The following is an 18231-nucleotide window of genomic DNA, read 5'->3' on the forward strand; positions in this document are numbered from 1 at the left end:
GGCTTACTTGCTTGTTGTGAGACAACGCAAGTGCCACACGGATCTCGCTCCCCAACCAAAGGTCCGTGACACTAGGCTCTATTTGTTTTGGATTTGGATGACCGATTGTTTTTTCTAGAATCCCATCTCCTAAGAAAGAAGAACAAGAAAGAAAAAATGGAATGCAGTAGGAAAAATGAATGGGGAGAGATGAATGGACTCAAAATTACGTGTAGGCCCTATTTTTGGATTTTGAGAACTGACTTTGACTCCAAGACAGATTATTGGACTCAAAATTAAACATAAATTCGAGTCCAATGATTAGACACTGTTCATTTCATACTGTTTCAACCGATGGTGGGCCCATACTGATTATTGGACTCCAAATTACTTTTAGTTTGGAGTTCAATAATTGGTTTGGGATCCATAATCAGCTGCAGCAATGTGAAACGAAGAGGTTCTTAAGATCAGGAAGACTATGGCCACCGACTGCGAGCGAGTCCAGAACCAATTATTGGACTCAAAATGAAACATGATTTTGAGTCTAATAATCGGTTGGGCCTTAATTTGGAGACCAACAATCAGTTCTGAAATGACAATTCGGTTCTCAAAATCCAAAAAAAACAGGCCTTAAAGTAATCATTTCAACCTCCCCCTCTTGCTGGTGAGTAAAAGCAAAGCATTGAAAAAGGCAAAGATAAGAGATATGCCCTACTTTGAAAATTTGCTTGTTTTCTTTTGCAATGCCGTCCCCACATTTTACAGCTTCATGATTGAAATAAAGAGCCTCATTTCTCCCGCTAACGCTTCATGAAAGCTATATTCACATAAAATTAAAATAGTGTCGGTGTCATTGTGTGGGACCTATCAAATCCTATGCTTTAATTAGTTTAATTGGCCGCACCCCTAATTTTTACATGAACACCCCTTTCATGGGATGATCCACACTGCTCATTTGTTGGGTCAGAAAGTAAATAGATCCTATCCAGTAAATAATATCCATAGGATGATCCAAACTTATCATTTCCATATGCCCCCCCCCCCTTTTTTTAAATAATGGGAGCCCACCACTCATCCATTTATAATGTGTCATGCATCATCATAGACTCATAGTACACGCAAAAGTAACAACAAATTTTATTAAAGAGCACAACACGGGTGGAGAGAATATTTGTTTTGCTTAGTGTCTCTTTATTAATGATAATGATTTTCCCAAAGTTTGAAACTCCCAAGAGAGTGAAGGAAATTGGCATAAAGAGACTAGGAAACGTGTCGCTCCTTTTCGATTGAATTTTTTTGGGTTTTCCAAGCGACAAAAATACCCCTGGGATTCCGAGCGGATGCAGGCGTTTATATTCGATAGATTTACGGAATTACCCTTGTGTTGCAAGAGAGGAGAACTAAAAATAAAATGAAAATATATTAAATTACGGAAACACCCTTGTCCTCTATACAATTGATATTGTCAGTTGGAAAAAGAAAAATTAAAACTGAGTTCATAGCATGAGTGCCTGTGAGGAACAGTATTTTTTTCCAGAAAGTAAAGTAGAGCTAACTCGAGTCGAGTCGAGTCGAGTCGAGTCGAGTCGGGTAGATTCCTTTCTTCATGAAATTTTTCTAAAGAATTCATTTAGCCGACCTAACTAGTTTGGGAAAAAGGCTTCGTTGAGCTGTGTTGAGTTGACAGTGGGGTCAACTTCTTAGGATAATCCAAACGGTTCATTTGATGGGCCACAACGTAAATAAGCAGTGCCCGTAAATCATATCCGTGGAATGATCCTATGATCTGTAGGGGTTTCTATAATGTGCGGGCCCTTTTCAGATTGGGTGGGTTAGGATCATCCCGTAGAGATGATTGAGGGTACGGTCTATTTACGCTGTGGTCCATTAAATGAACGGTTTGGATCATAGTAAGAAATGGGCCTCAATGCACGTTCTGAAAATCATTTTGGATTTCACACGCACGCACCTTATAAAATCTATAGTTTTAATGAATGAATCTTAATATAGAACGACCGTCGGATCTACATAAATCAACGCCTTAGCTTTTCTTGGGCGAATCCAAAACGTGGCTTGATGGATTGAGGGCTGAGATCATCCAGTCAATGTGTAATATGATGATGGTTGGGATGGTTTGTGGTTTTCGCTTGGATGAACGTTCTGATCACATCTAGGTGGCACATGTGGCACAAAAACTGATATATCTGTCCACTTTTCTTCCTGGGTCCACTCCATTGTAGTGTAAAAACATACATACACTACTAGATGGGGGTGGCCCGGGGAAGAAAGGGGGCGAATATATCACATCGCTTTTTTAGTTTTTGTTCTTTCTACTTTTATTCCGAACCCGTGATCTCACTGTGAAAGGGTTCCAGCTATCGTACGCATATAGCTAATGAAACCATTGGGTTTTCATGGTATCGTAACGCGAACAATCTTTTGACTCTTATGTCACGTGCAAGGTCACGTCGAAAATTTTCTATGCTCTTTCCCCATTTCCAATTCCCCCAAAAAATAAATAAAACCAAAACCACTTTTCCAGCTCTTTCTTAATCCGTTAAATTTAGAAAGCAAAACCATGTTTGGCAAGAATGAAAACTAATTCCATGGAATATTTATGGGTCCAAATGTGTGAGATGTTCTGCCTTCTGAGAAGGAGAGGGAGACAATTGAGACCGGACTAGGAATAGAATACAAAATCTTTAAAAACTAGTGAAAAGAGAAAAAACGGGCAGTGATAAATCGAACCCCTAATTTCTCCCTTCCCTCTCTAATCACTGCCCTATATTAGACCCCTATACCTCTTTCTCTCTCTAATCACTGCCCCTATAGGGGGTCCATTTATCACTCCCCCCGCCAAAAAAAATATTTAGAATTTGCTTTTTGTTTCCCGGGATTTTAGGAGCTTTTCATGCTCCCCTCACTCGTACCCTCTAAATTGTCTTCATCCCCGAGGCATCTCTTTAGAGTGTCCCCACAAATGTTACATAGAATTTTATTTTTTTTCATGGTGGCGAAACACGGCTGAAGAGAAAAAAGAGTTACAATTTTTCTGAAAAAAGATATCGGCTATTAGAATAGGGGGATAGATGAGGCGAGCGAACCAAACCTTTGGAATCAACTCTGAATGGGTGGAACAAAGGCGGATGATCTTGGCACATTGGAGTGTCTCGTGTGGTATAATCATATCGTTATAGTCTTGAGTGGGGGCCTATGCAGGTACGGGACGGGTTTAAAGAGCCTAGCCTAACACGGTCAGTCAACTTTGGAGCTTTGGGCTTACTGATTGGGTACCTAACATTAGCCTAACTCGTTCTGTCAGCTCGGAAGTTTTTGGTGCATTGGTTGGGTACCTAACATTTGGTATTAGAGCAGAATCTACGTTCAATGCCCCAGGTCATGGAAGGGACATCATTTGGAGAGGACTACTTGAAAAGAGATATCTAGTAAAAAAACTAGCGTGAAAGCCGTCATAGAATGGGCCGTCACCGAAGGGGTGTCCTATGGAGAGGGCTACCTGGAAAAATGCCATAATGAAAGCCATCACTAAATGGGTCGTCGAGGATAGTGGATGTGGAAGCATAGCTGTATGTTATGGTTCTGAGTGGGAGCATGTTGAGAAAACCTGCCCGACAAATCTGAACTAATTGTGCACAAATTAAACGGGAAGTAAAATCACACACAAATAAGCCACTAATAAGGTAACTTTCCCAACAGGCCCACCTAGGTATGGGACTAGGACCCATCCCATCCTGGTATGTGATGGGCTTAAAGGGTTCCATAAACTTTCCCAATAGGCTCACCTAGAAAAGGTTTTAAATTTTGTCCGAAATTTTGGATTTCGGTCAAAGACCGAAACTGAAATCGACGAAACGTCCCAACTTTCGGCCCAAAGAAAGGTGATTTCTTCTGTTGTTGCCAAATTTCGCCCGAAATTTTAGGATTTCGGCAGAAATTTCAGTTTTGACCAGGTCCAAAATTTAAAACCTTGCACCGAGGTATGGGACTAGGACCCATCCTGATATGGGATGGTACGGGACAGGTTTAAAGGGCCTGGCTTAATGAGTTCCATAAGCTTAGGAGCTTTTGGCGCATTGGTTCGGTACCTAACACATACGTTGAAATACAGAACATACGTTGAAATACAGAACAAAGTGGTGTATCTATCAAATCAGAGAGGTATAAATATCAAAATCTCTTTTGTTCTCGTAAACTGTAAAACGCATAAAAAAAATAAAACTGTAAAACGCATTTCCGCCTTAAATCATTTTGTTAACAAGAATCTACTGAAAATAAGTAAAAATTTCAGAGATTTATATGGAAGGGAGTAAACTAATCCCAATTGCAGAGATCCATGTGGGCCCCCGGCGCATTTTAGACTACAGAGACATCCCCTGCCAAAAAACAAAAATCTCTCTCCCTTTTTTTCTCCTTTTCCATTTTATACATTTTTTTAAACTTTTCAATGCCAAAAGCCAACAAAGCCTAGGACAACAAAAGCACGTGACCTGCCAAGTAAGTACCTGCTTTTTTTTTGGGGACTGATATATTTTCCCTCTTTCTTCCCTGAGTCACCCCCTTTAGTGTAAAAGGAGGACTGATAATGTGATAAAAACTATAAATGGGGTGGCCCAGGGAAGAAAAGGGGGTAATATTTCACTTCCTTTTTTTTTTTTTTTTTCACATCCTCTTGTTCTTTCTGATCATACCCCCATCTTTCAGTCCAATCAATCCAAAGCAGAGAGAGGGGAAAAAACAGGAATTCTGAATTCATCTTTACTCCATTTTTTTGATTTTTTTTTCTTACATTTGCATATGTATCTGTGTCCTCTCTGGCCTTTTGCATTGGCCTTTGCTTGTTTGGCCTTTTGTTTTGAAGGGATGGGAGAAGGGAGAATAGGGAGGGGATCAAGCCAATAAAACTGGCAGTAAATTTGGGAGGATCTGTTAAATGTTGTAAAGATTGCGGAGAGAATTCACATATCCCATTGATTGTAGAGTTTGGGAGGAAAAATCTGTTTTTTTTTTTTTCATGTTTAATGGTGGTGGGATGTTGTAGTTTGATTGAAAGAACTGATTTTTTATTTTATTTTTTCATTTTTATAATGTTTTTATTCTGTATGAATTGGTAGTGTAATGTAGACTGGTGGTTTTGGTATTTGGGTGAGTTTGAGAGTGTTCTTTTATATATTTTTTTTGTTTCTGTATGAGTTGGATGTTTACTGTAGACTGGTGGTTTTGGTATTTGGGTGAGTTTGAGAAATGTTGCTTTCTACAGTGTTCTCTACTGAAATGATGGTGAAATTTCAGTTTTGGCATCTGGGGTTCTGATTTTCCATTGGGTTTGCTTTAAAAAGTGCTGAAATGGAGGTTTTGGGTTGGGAATTTCATCTGGGAAGGTTTCCTTTTTGGGATGTGGTGGTTTTCTTATCTGGGTTTTTAGTGTGAGTGCAATTAGCATTTTTTGGGGGGAAGAGACATTTTTGTCTCTCTTTCTCTCTATGTGTTTTTAATTGTTGATGTGGTGGTTTTGTGGAGGAAGTTTCATTTGGGAATAGTTTCCTTTTTGGGTATGGTGGTTTTAGCTTATGGGTTTTGACTGTGAGCAAGCTGAGAGGGTTTTGGGGGTGAAACAAAGGATGGGAAGGAGGGGTTTCCTTCTATGGGAACTAGTATTGATGCTTTTTACATGGCTAGAGAGCTCAGTTGCAACCCTTTCTCCTTCTGGCATAAACTATGAAGGTCAGTAGGTCTTGGGTTATTTTGCTTTTCCTTGTTTGGATTGCAAGATAAAAATATTTCTAGTTTAAATTATTTTCTTGGGAAATTTTTTTGTTTCTACAATTTATGGGGACATGAGATGGGTATGGCTTATTTAGAGGGATACCATTATAAAGTGCAGGTCTATGGATATAAAGATTGAAATCTTGTGGTTACTTCTTTCATGTGTAATCAAACAATGGAAAATTAAGAAATTCTGAAAAAGTTTATCCTTTTCAAAAATTTCCAGAAAATTCATGCAATCCAAACAGGGCCTTAATGAATAATTTCTATTGCTGCTCATAGAAGATATGATATTTTCAGTGCAGAAAGACATGACATTATGTGAAATTTTTTAATTAGATGATTTTGTTATGTTTTTCATACTTCAGGGTGAAAATTGGAGATAATTTTCTTTCATTGAGTTTTTCTGACTGCCTTTTCGGTTTGTTCATGTTTTTGCCTTTTGTTCTTGTGTTTGTTGATTTGATGATAAACTACTAATGTTTACTCATGCACTCTCTTTCTCCCTTTACTTGAGGTTTCTGATGGTCAGATAGAATACATGTGATCTATTTGCATGTTTATAATTTTTAGATTCGTAACCTGTATTTATGTGATAACAAATTGCCAACTGAGCTCTTACTAGTTTCATGATAGACTGTCCATCTATACTGTTACACCTTATTTTATAGAATGCATTAACAATCGGTTTTATGTTTGCCAATCTTCAAATTCAAATTTTTTATATATTCGATCGCCAATTACTGACTGCTATTTTCTATATCTCTTTCACATGCAGTTGTAGCTTTGATGGCCATAAAAAATGATCTGAATGACCCAAATAATCTATTGGAGAATTGGGATATCAATTCAGTTGATCCTTGTGGCTGGAGGATGGTTACCTGCTCCACTGATGGCTATGTGTCTGCTCTGTAAGATACTTATTCGTACTCCTTTCTAACCTTTTGCAATACACAACAAAGAAGTAAAAACACCCACCATCATCCAATCATTTTCTAACGTGAACTTGCTCACTTGGTTTATATTATCAGAGGGCTGCCTAGTCAGAGCTTGTCTGGGACCTTATCTCCAGGGATTGGAAACCTCAGTAATCTTCAATCCGTGTAAGTGGAAACAGACTCCCATCTTTCTTTTGAGTTGTATTTTTAACGTAGTAATTTCTACTATTGTGATGTGAATTCAAAGCTGGTTGTGTAACTGTTAGCACAATCCTTACAGCACATGTTACTTATATCCACGCAACATCCATGTGGAGTTGCCGAGTTTACTACATCAAAGCGTCTCGGTTCCATGAACACTTATCTTCTCTAATAACTGATAAGCTTGGACTCTCTTCTACATATTCCACGCTTATCTTTCTCCTCTTTGTAATCTACAAAGAAGAGCTACCTCGTAGTCATTCTCAACTCAACTCACCTCAACTAAGCCTTTGTCCCAAACTAGTTGGGGTCGGCTAATGAATCCTTTAGAAATTTTTCATGAAGAAGGTGAAAGGATCTACCCGGCTCAAATTGACTTAGTCTAATCCGGACACTAGTTGGGTTCGTCTACATGGATCATTTTCTTCCATTCTGTCCTATCCAAGGTCATGTTCTCTGTTTTATTCCTAGTCCTCAAGTCTTTCCTCACTGTTTCTACCCAAGTTGTTTTCGGTCTGTCTCTACCTCTTTTTACTCCATCAACTTGGCACAAGTCATTTCTTCTCACTAGAGCATCCAAAGGTCTGTGTTGGATATGCCCAAACCATCTTAAGCGGTGCTCTCTTATCTTCTCCTCAATTGGTGCCACCCCCACCTTTTTACGGGTGCCTTCATTTTTAATTCGATCTAACAAATTATGGCCGCACATCCATCTAAGCATTCACATCCCCGCTATACTCATCTATTGCACATGCTGCTTCTTGGTCATGGCTGGCCTCGTAGACATTCAAAAAAAATAAAAAAATAAAAATGCTACCTCAATCTTGTGGTTAAATCATCTTGAGAACCACTTTACACACACATGTTTATGTGCTTCCACCCTACGCTAGGGAGTAGGCACACATTTACAAATCACATGCTTTATATGGTATCAGAGGCAAACTTTTCACACCTTGTCTCCATTGAATGATAGATCCAACTACCTACTATGGTGCAACCAATTGCTGCCAATCGTGAAAAGCCAGGTAAGTATGTTGATGGTATCTTACTTGCCCCTGCCCTCTTTTTTCTTACACAGACCGCTAATTAGAGCATTGTTACCATTGTCTTGAAACCAGACTATGTCACATGGACACATTGATCAAATGCTCCTCAGCATGCCACCGTCACTGTCTTCGTTCTCGCCCAGGTCATCGGTCTGCCTAAACCTCGTGATGTCTGGGTCTCACTTTAGACAACATTTTTGTCACTTTCCAACAGTTGAATCCTTAGCCTTCGATCCCAACTCTAGCCTGTTTGCAAAGACTCCTCATCTATTACCGAATATATCCAACAGCTCAAGACCATTTCTGATCCTTTCACCCTCATTCACTAACCGGTGTCAGATATCGATTTGATTCTCTACTCCATGAATGCTCTCGGGCAAATATGATAATTATACCGGTGCAATTTGGTTCAATCCGATCCTCTTTCTTTCTCTAAACTTCCCTTTCCTTTTGCATCATGAGCAACGTCTAGACCATTTTCATCAACTGACCCTTGCGCAAGCCCAGACCACAACTCTCACAACCCAATCCAATCTTGGATGAGGTGCGGACAAGGACGTGGCCGCGAGCGTGGTCGAAGCAACACTTGATCCACACTAGCCCACTTTTGCTTCCTGTGACAGGATCCTTGGCATTGCACCTACCAACAATCAGCCACCCACCACCTCCTCTCAAATCTGCTCCATGCACAGGCACTCTGCTCTCCAATCTTAAACCAGTTCAATCATGCTTTTCAATGAGATTATCTTCCACTCTTTTACAGATAATGCATCTACAGTCGAATGATCAATAGTAAGTGCACACGACTTACCAATCAAGATTCCATGAATGCCAGTGGAATCACTTCCGGTGATTACCATAGCGTCAACATAAAGGAGGAAGATGCAGCCATGAAGGTGTGTCGTATAAATAGCGAGGGGTATGAGCAACTGCAGTAAAATGCATGCTCAACTGCTCATGTAATATAGAATTGAAGTGATGAAACTAGGCCCGCAAAGCTTGCTTTAGTCCATATAGGGCATTTTGAAGTTGACATGCATAGTTCGGATACACAGGGTCAACAAAGCCCTGAGGTTGAACCATGTAAACCTCCTCCTGTAAGGTGTCATGTAGAAATGCATTACACACATCTAGATGACAAAGTGGCCATTTTTGGGAACATGCAAGAGTGAGTATGAGATGAATAGTTGGTACCTTCATGAATGAGCTAATGTTCCGTCAAAGTCCAATCTCTGTCTCTGGTGGAAAACCCTTGGAGACCAATCTCCCCCGGGTGGGGTGGCGGGGTGGGGAATCAGGTTAGGATGCTGATTCCAGCAATTTAAATGCACCCTAAAGTACGTGACACGTGACAAACTGAATGGTTTGCACATATCCAGTTCGAGGGAAGGTCTTAGCACAATCCACGCAACACGTCACATCCACACAACATCCATGTCTAGCAACGAAGGCTGCTACATCAAAGCGTCTCAGTTGCCATGAACTCTTAACTTCTCCAACAACCGATAAGCTTGGACTCTGTAGTTTGTTCTACCTAATCCAATCTTATATTTCTACTCTCTTTGTAACCTCCTAAGGAGCATTACCTCTTATCGTAATCTTTTAGTTCTCTCATCATGAGAATCACTTTACAAATATTGTATATAAATAAATGTGTGTGTCTATAAACACACACATTAGGGAGCTAGCACATTACAAATCACATTCTTTACAATAACGACTTTATAAAGGATCCTCTTTCCTTTTAGGAGTAATTGTAAAACCCGCAAACTTACTGATAGTGCATGAAGTCTAATCCTGTAGAACCTTGAATTTATAATTTTATATTAAATGTGATATGCATCATTTTCTCATATAGGTTGCTGCAGAACAATGCCATTTCTGGTACTATTCCTGCTGACATTGGAAAGCTGGGGAAGCTCCAAACACTCGATCTCTCAAACAATCAGTTCAGTGGTGGAATACCCAGTTCTTTGGGGGAACTGAAGAACCTGAACTATCTGTAAGACTGGAGAACTTATATGCTTTGATTTTTTATTAAAAAAATGGATTGTATACTTTGATTTCCATAACCAGGATCTAATCTGAACTGGATTTCTATAAGCTAATTTCCATGTAAACTCAGATACTGTTGAATGCTTTGCAAATGAACGGAGCAATTCTTTGTTGACGTGCATGTGATTTTTTATTGATTTTGCTTTTCAATAAAGCTAATTGGTTGTTTCTCTTTCTTGTTTTCTGTTTTTGCTTATGATCAAGTCAGGCGACTGAATAACAATAGTCTTTTTGGACCCTGCCCTGTTTCTCTGTCGAACATCAAAGGCCTCACTCTTATGTATGTGCCTATATTCTTCCTCTCTTCTTTGACCCTAGTTGTGTCATAAAACCTGCTATTTCTTTTGTTCAATTGTGAATAAACTTTTGAGATTGGTAAGCCCTAAAATTTCTTTCAGAGATCTTTCTTATAACAATCTGAGTGGTTCCTTGCCGAAAATATCTTCTAGAACTTTCAAGTAAGCATATCGTTTTTTCCCGTCATTTCTTTTTACCTTATGATGTGATGCTGTCTTTTGAACTGGTGCTTAGTTATTGAGTTATTCTTCATTTTTTTATTCTTTTCCAGCATTCTTGGAAATCCATTAATTTGTGGGCCAAGTTCAGAAAACAACTGTTCTGCTGTATCCACAGGGTCGCTTTTCTATGCGCCAGACACAGGTGATCTTAGCACATGAAATGTTTGGGCTATTGCAGAGTTTATGTTTTTCATTGATAATCAGTATTCTGAACCACTTGGATACTCCCGTTGCATGGCTAGTCTAGTCTAAGCTTTAAATCCATTGTCTATTTCTCAGGTCAGTCACTATCTGGAGGAACAAGGAGCCACAGAGTAGCTATTGCATTTGGTGCGAGCCTTGGTTCTGTTACTGTGCTTATTGTTGTTGCTGGGATGATTCTTTGGTGCCGGCACAGACACCATCAACAGATTTTCTTTGATGTCAATGGTTAGGTTTTTTTTCTCCAACCCATGTTTTGTTTTTTTCTATTAGATTACTTTCCATGTTGGTTGATTCACTTTTTTGCTTTTGTGTGTCTAGTACTCTAGTCTTCTATACTATACATGCCCAAACATACACACTAGTGACTAGGCCCCCCAATATTTAATATTCTATAACCCTATAATCTCTAAGAATAAAAATGCCTTCACTCTCGTTCTCTGTCCTCTAGTCTTGGTTCAGTTCGTTCCTCTCTCGCTGTGTCTTACTAACGACAGAGTAGTTGATCCACACACACTGTGTGTGTGTGTGTGTGTGTGTGTGTGTGTGTGTGTGTGTGAACTTAGGCATTTTTTACCATGTTGGTTTCTCTAATTTGTTTTGCTTTTGCTTTTTTAAATTAGGAACATGGGTGTCATGCTTAGTTTTAAAGGTATATATGTGCCCCCTCCCCCCCAACACCCATGCCCCCACGCAAACACCCCAAATACACAACTGCATAACGCGACTCTTAGTTCATCAATTTTTTCTTATAGACTAGCATTCATTTGCCGTTGTTGCTTGTTCCTTGTCTTCTGCCTAAGCTATGGTTATTTGTGCTGTTAAGTGGTAGTGTTGCCTTGTACATGTATATTTGTGCCTGGTTATCTGACTCCAATTGTGCCTGGCAGATCAATATGACCCGGAAGTATGCTTGGGTCATTTAAAGAGATATTCTTTTAAGGAGCTCCGATCAGCGACCGATCATTTCAATTTGAAAAATATCTTAGGGAGGGGGGGATTCGGAATTGTGTACAAAGGATGCTTGCAAGATGGTACTCTTGTGGCTGTAAAAAGATTGAAAGATTATAATGCAATTGGTTGCGAAATTCAATTCCAGACAGAAGTTGAGATGATAAGTTTGGCTGTTCACCGAAATCTCCTTCGACTATGTGGGTTTTGTTCATCAGAAAATGAGCGGCTCCTTGTCTACCCATATATGGCAAATGGGAGTGTTGCTTCTCGATTAAGAGGTGAGTGGACCTGGCAGTTAGTACTGTGTGTTATAACATGACAACTAAAGTGGGTACCTTGAAACTATTGGACACTTCCTACTTAGGAAAATGATAAACTTCTCTCTGTTTTTCTCAAATAATTATCTAGGAGGAATCTAATTTATTTTCTGGCAAAAGTTCAATCCGACCGAACCCACGTTGCACCACTAAAATATTTGGAAGATATTTTACCCGGATATGACAGCTGTGGCTTGTGATGATATATTTGATAAAAATGTAGTCATTTTTCTAGATCTAGTCTAAGCTCGATGGCAACGGAGCCCTTTTTGCATAAAAATCTGCCCTAAAAGTTTTTCTGAAAGACTGATCGAAATGCAAAATGAGTCATGTTTGATGTCATCCATGAAAACACGTTTTTTTTGTGTGACCAACTTCGTTGCAACTGAGTTTATCGCCTCATTTTTGTAGTTTTTTTTTTCCATTACTAACTGCCTGCTTGAAGAGGGCGAGCCTTGGTGCAACAGTAAGATTACTCCATTGTGACCTGGTGGTCACGGGTTCGAGTCATGGAAACAGCCTCTCTGCAAAGCAGGGGTATGGTTGCGTACATCTAGCCCTACCCAGACCCTGCAATGGCGGGAACCTCGTGCTCCGGGCCACCCTTTTTAACTGCCTGCTTGAGTGCTTGGGTCACTTTTAAGTGTGTTAAGCAATGAGAAATGCTGTCTTGAAGAAGCTAAAGCATTCTGACATGATTTTCTAGTTGTAAGGCAATGGGATCGTTCCTAACACCCTGACATATGTCAGAGGAGGTCCCACAGCCTACACCAACAAGGGCATCCTGTCAAAACAGTTAGTCCTTGTGGTACTTCTCTAGTATTTCTCTTAGGTAAGGAAACAAATGCCGGTTGCATTACATGTGTCCATGAGGATCTATACTTTATTGTTTTTTTTTTTTTTTTTTTAATTAACATAAGAATGGTTTAGTGTCCTTAGAAAAAGTTACAAATTTGATATTTACCTTGTTTTTCTAGCAGATCATATTCATGGCAAGCCAGCTTTAGATTGGTCACAGCGAAAGAGAATAGCATTAGGGACGGCCAGGGGATTATTGTATTTGCATGAGCAATGTGACCCTAAAATAATTCATCGTGACGTGAAAGCCGCCAACATTCTTCTTGATGAAGACTTCGAAGCAGTTGTGGGAGATTTCGGGCTGGCTAAGCTTTTGGATCACCGTGATTCTCATGTGACAACGGCTGTTCGTGGCACTGTTGGGCATATAGCTCCAGAATACTTATCAACAGGCCAGTCTTCAGAAAAGACAGATGTGTTTGGATTCGGTATCTTACTCCTCGAGTTAATTACCAGTCAGAAGGCACTGGATTTTGGACGGGCAGCGAACCAGAAAGGTGTAATGCTTGATTGGGTAAGCTTTGTTTTCTATCTCCTTTTTCTAATTTGGAGGAATGATAGAATATCCTGGACTCTTCTGATGTGAAAAGCATGTAGCCCATAGTTTTAAAACTCCCCTGAGTCGATTCCCTTTTACCTTGGATGCAGTCAGTGTTTTCTCGTCGTACAAAGTCAATAAAATTAATAAAAACTCATTTGGCTTTGCCGGGTACTTGACCGCGTCGTGCCGAGTGTACTAGGATTTTCTCCGTCCGCGTATTGACCCACATCCGCATTTTGAAACACTAATGTGGCATGTTGTGAAACAATTAGGTCTTGGGCACAATGTGCTGTACAGTCAGCGATATCTAAGGTTTCCCTTTCCTTTAATCATTGTTTCCTTATTTATATTGAAATAGATGGGATGAATAACCGCCCTTGTCTCTTGTAAGCTTTAGTAACCACTGCTTTATTCCCCGCTTTTATTTTGTTGTTGACCATCTCGGTCATCAGGCACCGGCCTTTGCTTTGATATATCATTGACATTAAAAAAAGAACTGTGTGAAACTTCCTTGAGTCAATCATAGACTTGCCCTAATCAACTCGGATTTTTACCTGTCTTTCAAAAAAAAAAAAAACTCAGTTTTACCTTGGCCAAGTTCTCATCGAAATTGGTTTATTCTTGTCCGAGTTTGAGTTTTCATCTACCAAGTCAACCAAAACTCATTAGGCTTGCGCGAGTTAATGAAAACTTGAGCTCATCAATCATGGTTTTGTCCGAATTGAGTCCTTTTTACCTTTCACCGAGTTCTTAACCTAGACCGAGTTTGTAAGCACTGAATCTCATAGTATACCCTTTTCACTAAATGGATAAAGAAAATTTTGGTCCATTTCCTGGTAATCTAGTGATGAACTCTCACAATCGGAAAATATCTCCACGAACCATCTGATTGATTCACAGTATCCCTCTTTGATCTTCAGTGTTGCTTGAGCCGATTTACACCATTCCAAAGGGGTATCGACTCTGCTTCAACTATTCTAGGCAGGTTCTACAATAGGAATATTGCAATTTTAGTCACTGGGACTGCCCATTTTTTATCCGCTCGATCTACAAAATCTTTCAGTTGCATGAATGTATAGAATTCAGTGTCAACCCAGTATGTTACATCCTGAATTTCTTTAGCTTTACCCTATTTGTTGAAGTATAAATGATTAAGTAACACCAACTCTAACTGCTTAAGCTTTTGGATTAATTGGTTGTTTCACATGGTATCAGAGGCGAGCTATTACCTCACAGCAGGTCTTAAGTTCAAAACCCACATGAGAGGAGGAAGTTGCGGGGGTGGAGGGGGTGAGTGGGTGAGATATAAATTGATTAAATAACACCAACTCTAACAACTTAAGCATTTGGAGTTAGAGCCTGTCCCATTGCATTTCTGCATTCTTAACATTGTATCCTGTAGCACTTTGATTGCATTTGCAATAGATTTGTGCTCAACATTTTTTATTTGCTCTTTTTCAGGTGAAGAAACTTCATCAAGAGGACAAGCTAAATCTCATGGTGGATAAAGATCTAAAGAACAATTTTGACAGAGTTGAGTTAGAGGAGATGGTCAAGGTTGCTTTACTGTGTACACAGTTCCACCCTTCTCACCGCCCAAAAATGTCCGAGGTGGTGAGAATGTTGGAAGGTGACGGCCTTGCGGAGAAATGGGAGGCCTCACAGAAGATCGAGACCCCACGATCTCGATCCTATGACAACCCGCCTCAAAGATACATGGACTTTATTGATGAATCTTCACTTGTTGTCGAAGCCATTGAGCTTTCTGGGCCGAGATGACATGAATCTCTCTGGGTTTTATGTCTGCAAGTTTTCAAGCTTGGAAGTGGAAAATATTTTTTTTAGATGGAGTTTAGCTGCATAGTTTATACTTTGTATATATGGTGTAAGCCAGTATAGCCTTATTTACTGTACGACTTACATCATAGGATGATCCAAACCGTCCATTCGATCACAATGCGAATAGGTTGTGCCCAAAAAATCATTTCCAAAGGATGATCCTAGCCCACCTATGGACGTGCATATTATGGAAACCTTTTATAGATTGGAGGGCTGGGATCATCCTATGGAAATTAGTTTTTGGGCACAACCAATTTGTGTTGTGGCCATTCAAATGGACGGTTTGGATCATCCTATGGTGTACGCCGTACTGTACTGTACTGTTTGAATAATACTCTACCATACGGGCTTACACCATATAAAAGCTCAGCAGTTGCATCGATTTTTTTTCGTCTGTGTGTAGAAAAACAGGCATAAAAAGAAAAAAAGGAGACCAGAAAAGTCATGAATGAGTGTCTTTTACTTTCAGTTTCTTTCACCAGAATTAAGCCAATGTTAAATGATCAATGCAGGCAATTTTTCATTAGCTAGGGTGAGTCAGGTGAATTTTGGTTGACTTTGAAAGGGCAAAATTCTCATGACCTTGGTCAAGGCAAAACCGAGTTAACTCGGACTTTGGGACTTTATTTTTTAGGCAAAAATACAAAAACACCCCCTAAACATTTTCAACTATAACCCTAACTTTTAAAAGCTGCGAGAATTGCCAATGGGGGACACACTTTTGAAAATTTGTTAAAGAGGGTTATCAACCCTCTTTTAAGATTTGATAACCCCCTTTTTAGTGACTTGATAACCCCATTTCGTCCCTCTCTAACAATTTTCGAAGTGTTTCCCCCATTGGCAATTCTCGTATTTTGATGTCCCCCATTGGCAATTTTTCCTTTGTACAAGGTAGACCCCTCAATTAATTGTTCGTCCACAAATCGAAGGGGTAGGATGATCATATGGATCTGATTTTTTGGGCACACCCTATCTATGTCATGGCCAATCAAATGAACGCTTTGGATCATCCGAACAATGTGGGCCCCACTGTGTTTTTGGTAGTGTTTGGATTCGGGTATGGGTTTTGGAGGGGGGTATGGGGTCTTTTGTGAACAAACATTTGATATAAAGGACTTTTCATTTGGTGGGGCTTATTCTGTCTTGTGTCCTTTGGTAAATTTCGGATTCCAGTCAAAACCGAAATCGAAATCACACATACCCAAAATGTTATATTTTTTCAGACAAAATTTTGAAGTTTCTTTGAAATTTAAGAAAATTCTACCCAAAAATATAGATTTTTTTTAATTAAGTAATATTTTCCTGAAATTTCAGTCATTTCAGCCGAAATTGTGTATTAAATAAAATATTATTTTTAATTGTTTCGTCTGATTTCGGTTTCGGTGAGGACCAAAATGCATTCCGAAACCGAAATTTGAAACCTTGGCTAAGGCTATGTTTTGCCTTTTTATTTTTTAATATCTTTATTTATTTCTTTTAAACTATTGTGAAAATTAATTGTTGTCGTCTATATTTTTCCGTCGTCCAAACCGCACAAAAGTTAATTCAACACTTGTATAAACCTTTGGTTTCTTTGGTTAAACTTTATACGATTGTCACAAGTCGTAAGAAAGGACTAAGGCCGTAAGGCGTGTTTATCTTATACTTTGAATGGTATATTAAAGAAAGGAATTTGTCCAAATGAATATGTTAGGTTAAGAAGTGGATTATTGTCATTCACACAAGTAAGATTTTTGTTCAATTATATGTTATTCATAGACGGATCAGATCTAGTCCCTCAGAGATATGTTAATCATTAAAATATTTTTATTCAGTGGAGTAATCACATATGACAATGTTTGATAGGTTTAATTGTTGGTTATCATTATCATTATCATGAATTTTTTCTAAAGGATTTAGTTAGCCTACCCAACTAGTTTGGGACAAAGGCTTAGTTGAGTTGAGTTGAGTTGAGTATCATTGTCATGAACTTGACAAAGCATTACAATACTTGTTAAGAAATCCCTGTGGGCATAGATGGTATTGAAAAAACAAATACCCACTATAGAAGTTTTCATATGAATATAAGGTCATATATATGAGCTTTTATACGGTGGCCGACCTTTACATGTAAAGGTCGGAGAGAGAAAACCCCCACCCTTGATTTTTATCCAACAAAAGCCCCTTTTTGTGATAAAAAATCAAGTGTGGGGGGTTTTCTCTCTCTCCACCCTTGTTTCCACACAGTCGGCCACCATATAATTTCTCCACACACGTATAGGGAAATGATAAATGTGCCCATTCATCACTTGGGACACCGAGCAGCAGTGTATCAATGACTGCAGAGGGGCTGATGTACTTTACGTCAGAAGGATTCAACGGATTTGATTGCCACGTACATGTGATGAAAATGGGCGCATTTATCATTCCCTATATATTTATACAAAGAGTTTTTTTTTTTAATTTACCTAAAATAATTATAGAGGATGAAAGAATTAGTGAGCTTGACGACAATTTGAAAGCGAATGTTGATATTTTGGATTTGGTGCACAAAATAAGTATACTACAATTTATTTGTATCATATCATGTTACATATCTAGACGGCATGGGGGAGACATGGATGGTCTGACCTTCACATCCTACTGTAGATTTAAAAATGCCTAAGAGTGGCTTTGATTTTAGTTGCTTTGCAAATGGATGATTGAATCTCCAATCATTTTAATTGTCCAATAGCATACCGCCAATTGTACGGTTAGGATCTCCACTTAAATAAATTTGGGGATGTTGATTCATTTTACGGTGGGTCCCACTCTAAATAAAGGGTCTAGATTGATGATCCATGTATGTCTACACATAATAATCATTGATATTAGACAAGGTGGGCCATCGTTAAAGGGAAAATGGCTTTGATTGAACGATTGGTGTGGATAATAAGATGATCCTAACCATCCGATAAATGGAGATTTCTATAATGTGCAGTCTCTCTACAGATCAGAGGGTTAGGATCATCCTTTGGAAAT

The 18231-nt window shown here is 39.1% G+C and overlaps 1 protein-coding gene across 1 annotated transcript; it reads left to right on the forward strand.

Annotated features, from left to right (window-relative positions):
* Positions 1-4713: 4713 nt before the first annotated feature.
* On the forward strand, positions 4714-15236 carry LOC143854152 (protein NSP-INTERACTING KINASE 3-like). The gene is made up of 11 exons (XM_077363972.1): positions 4714-5721; positions 6542-6674; positions 6795-6866; positions 9807-9950; positions 10212-10283; positions 10402-10461; positions 10572-10663; positions 10801-10950; positions 11613-11954; positions 12974-13365; positions 14854-15236. The coding sequence occupies exons 1-11, from the start codon at positions 5568-5570 to the stop codon at positions 15169-15171; spliced, it is 1929 nt and encodes a 642-aa protein (XP_077220087.1). The 5' UTR covers positions 4714-5567; the 3' UTR covers positions 15172-15236.
* Positions 15237-18231: the final 2995 nt, after the last annotated feature.

The sequence above is a fragment of the Tasmannia lanceolata genome, unplaced genomic scaffold (assembly GCF_043159265.1).
Source record: "Tasmannia lanceolata isolate RefF3 unplaced genomic scaffold, GAP_Taslan_0.1 ptg000020l, whole genome shotgun sequence".
In the NCBI taxonomy this organism is placed as follows: Eukaryota; Viridiplantae; Streptophyta; class Magnoliopsida; order Canellales; family Winteraceae; genus Tasmannia; species Tasmannia lanceolata.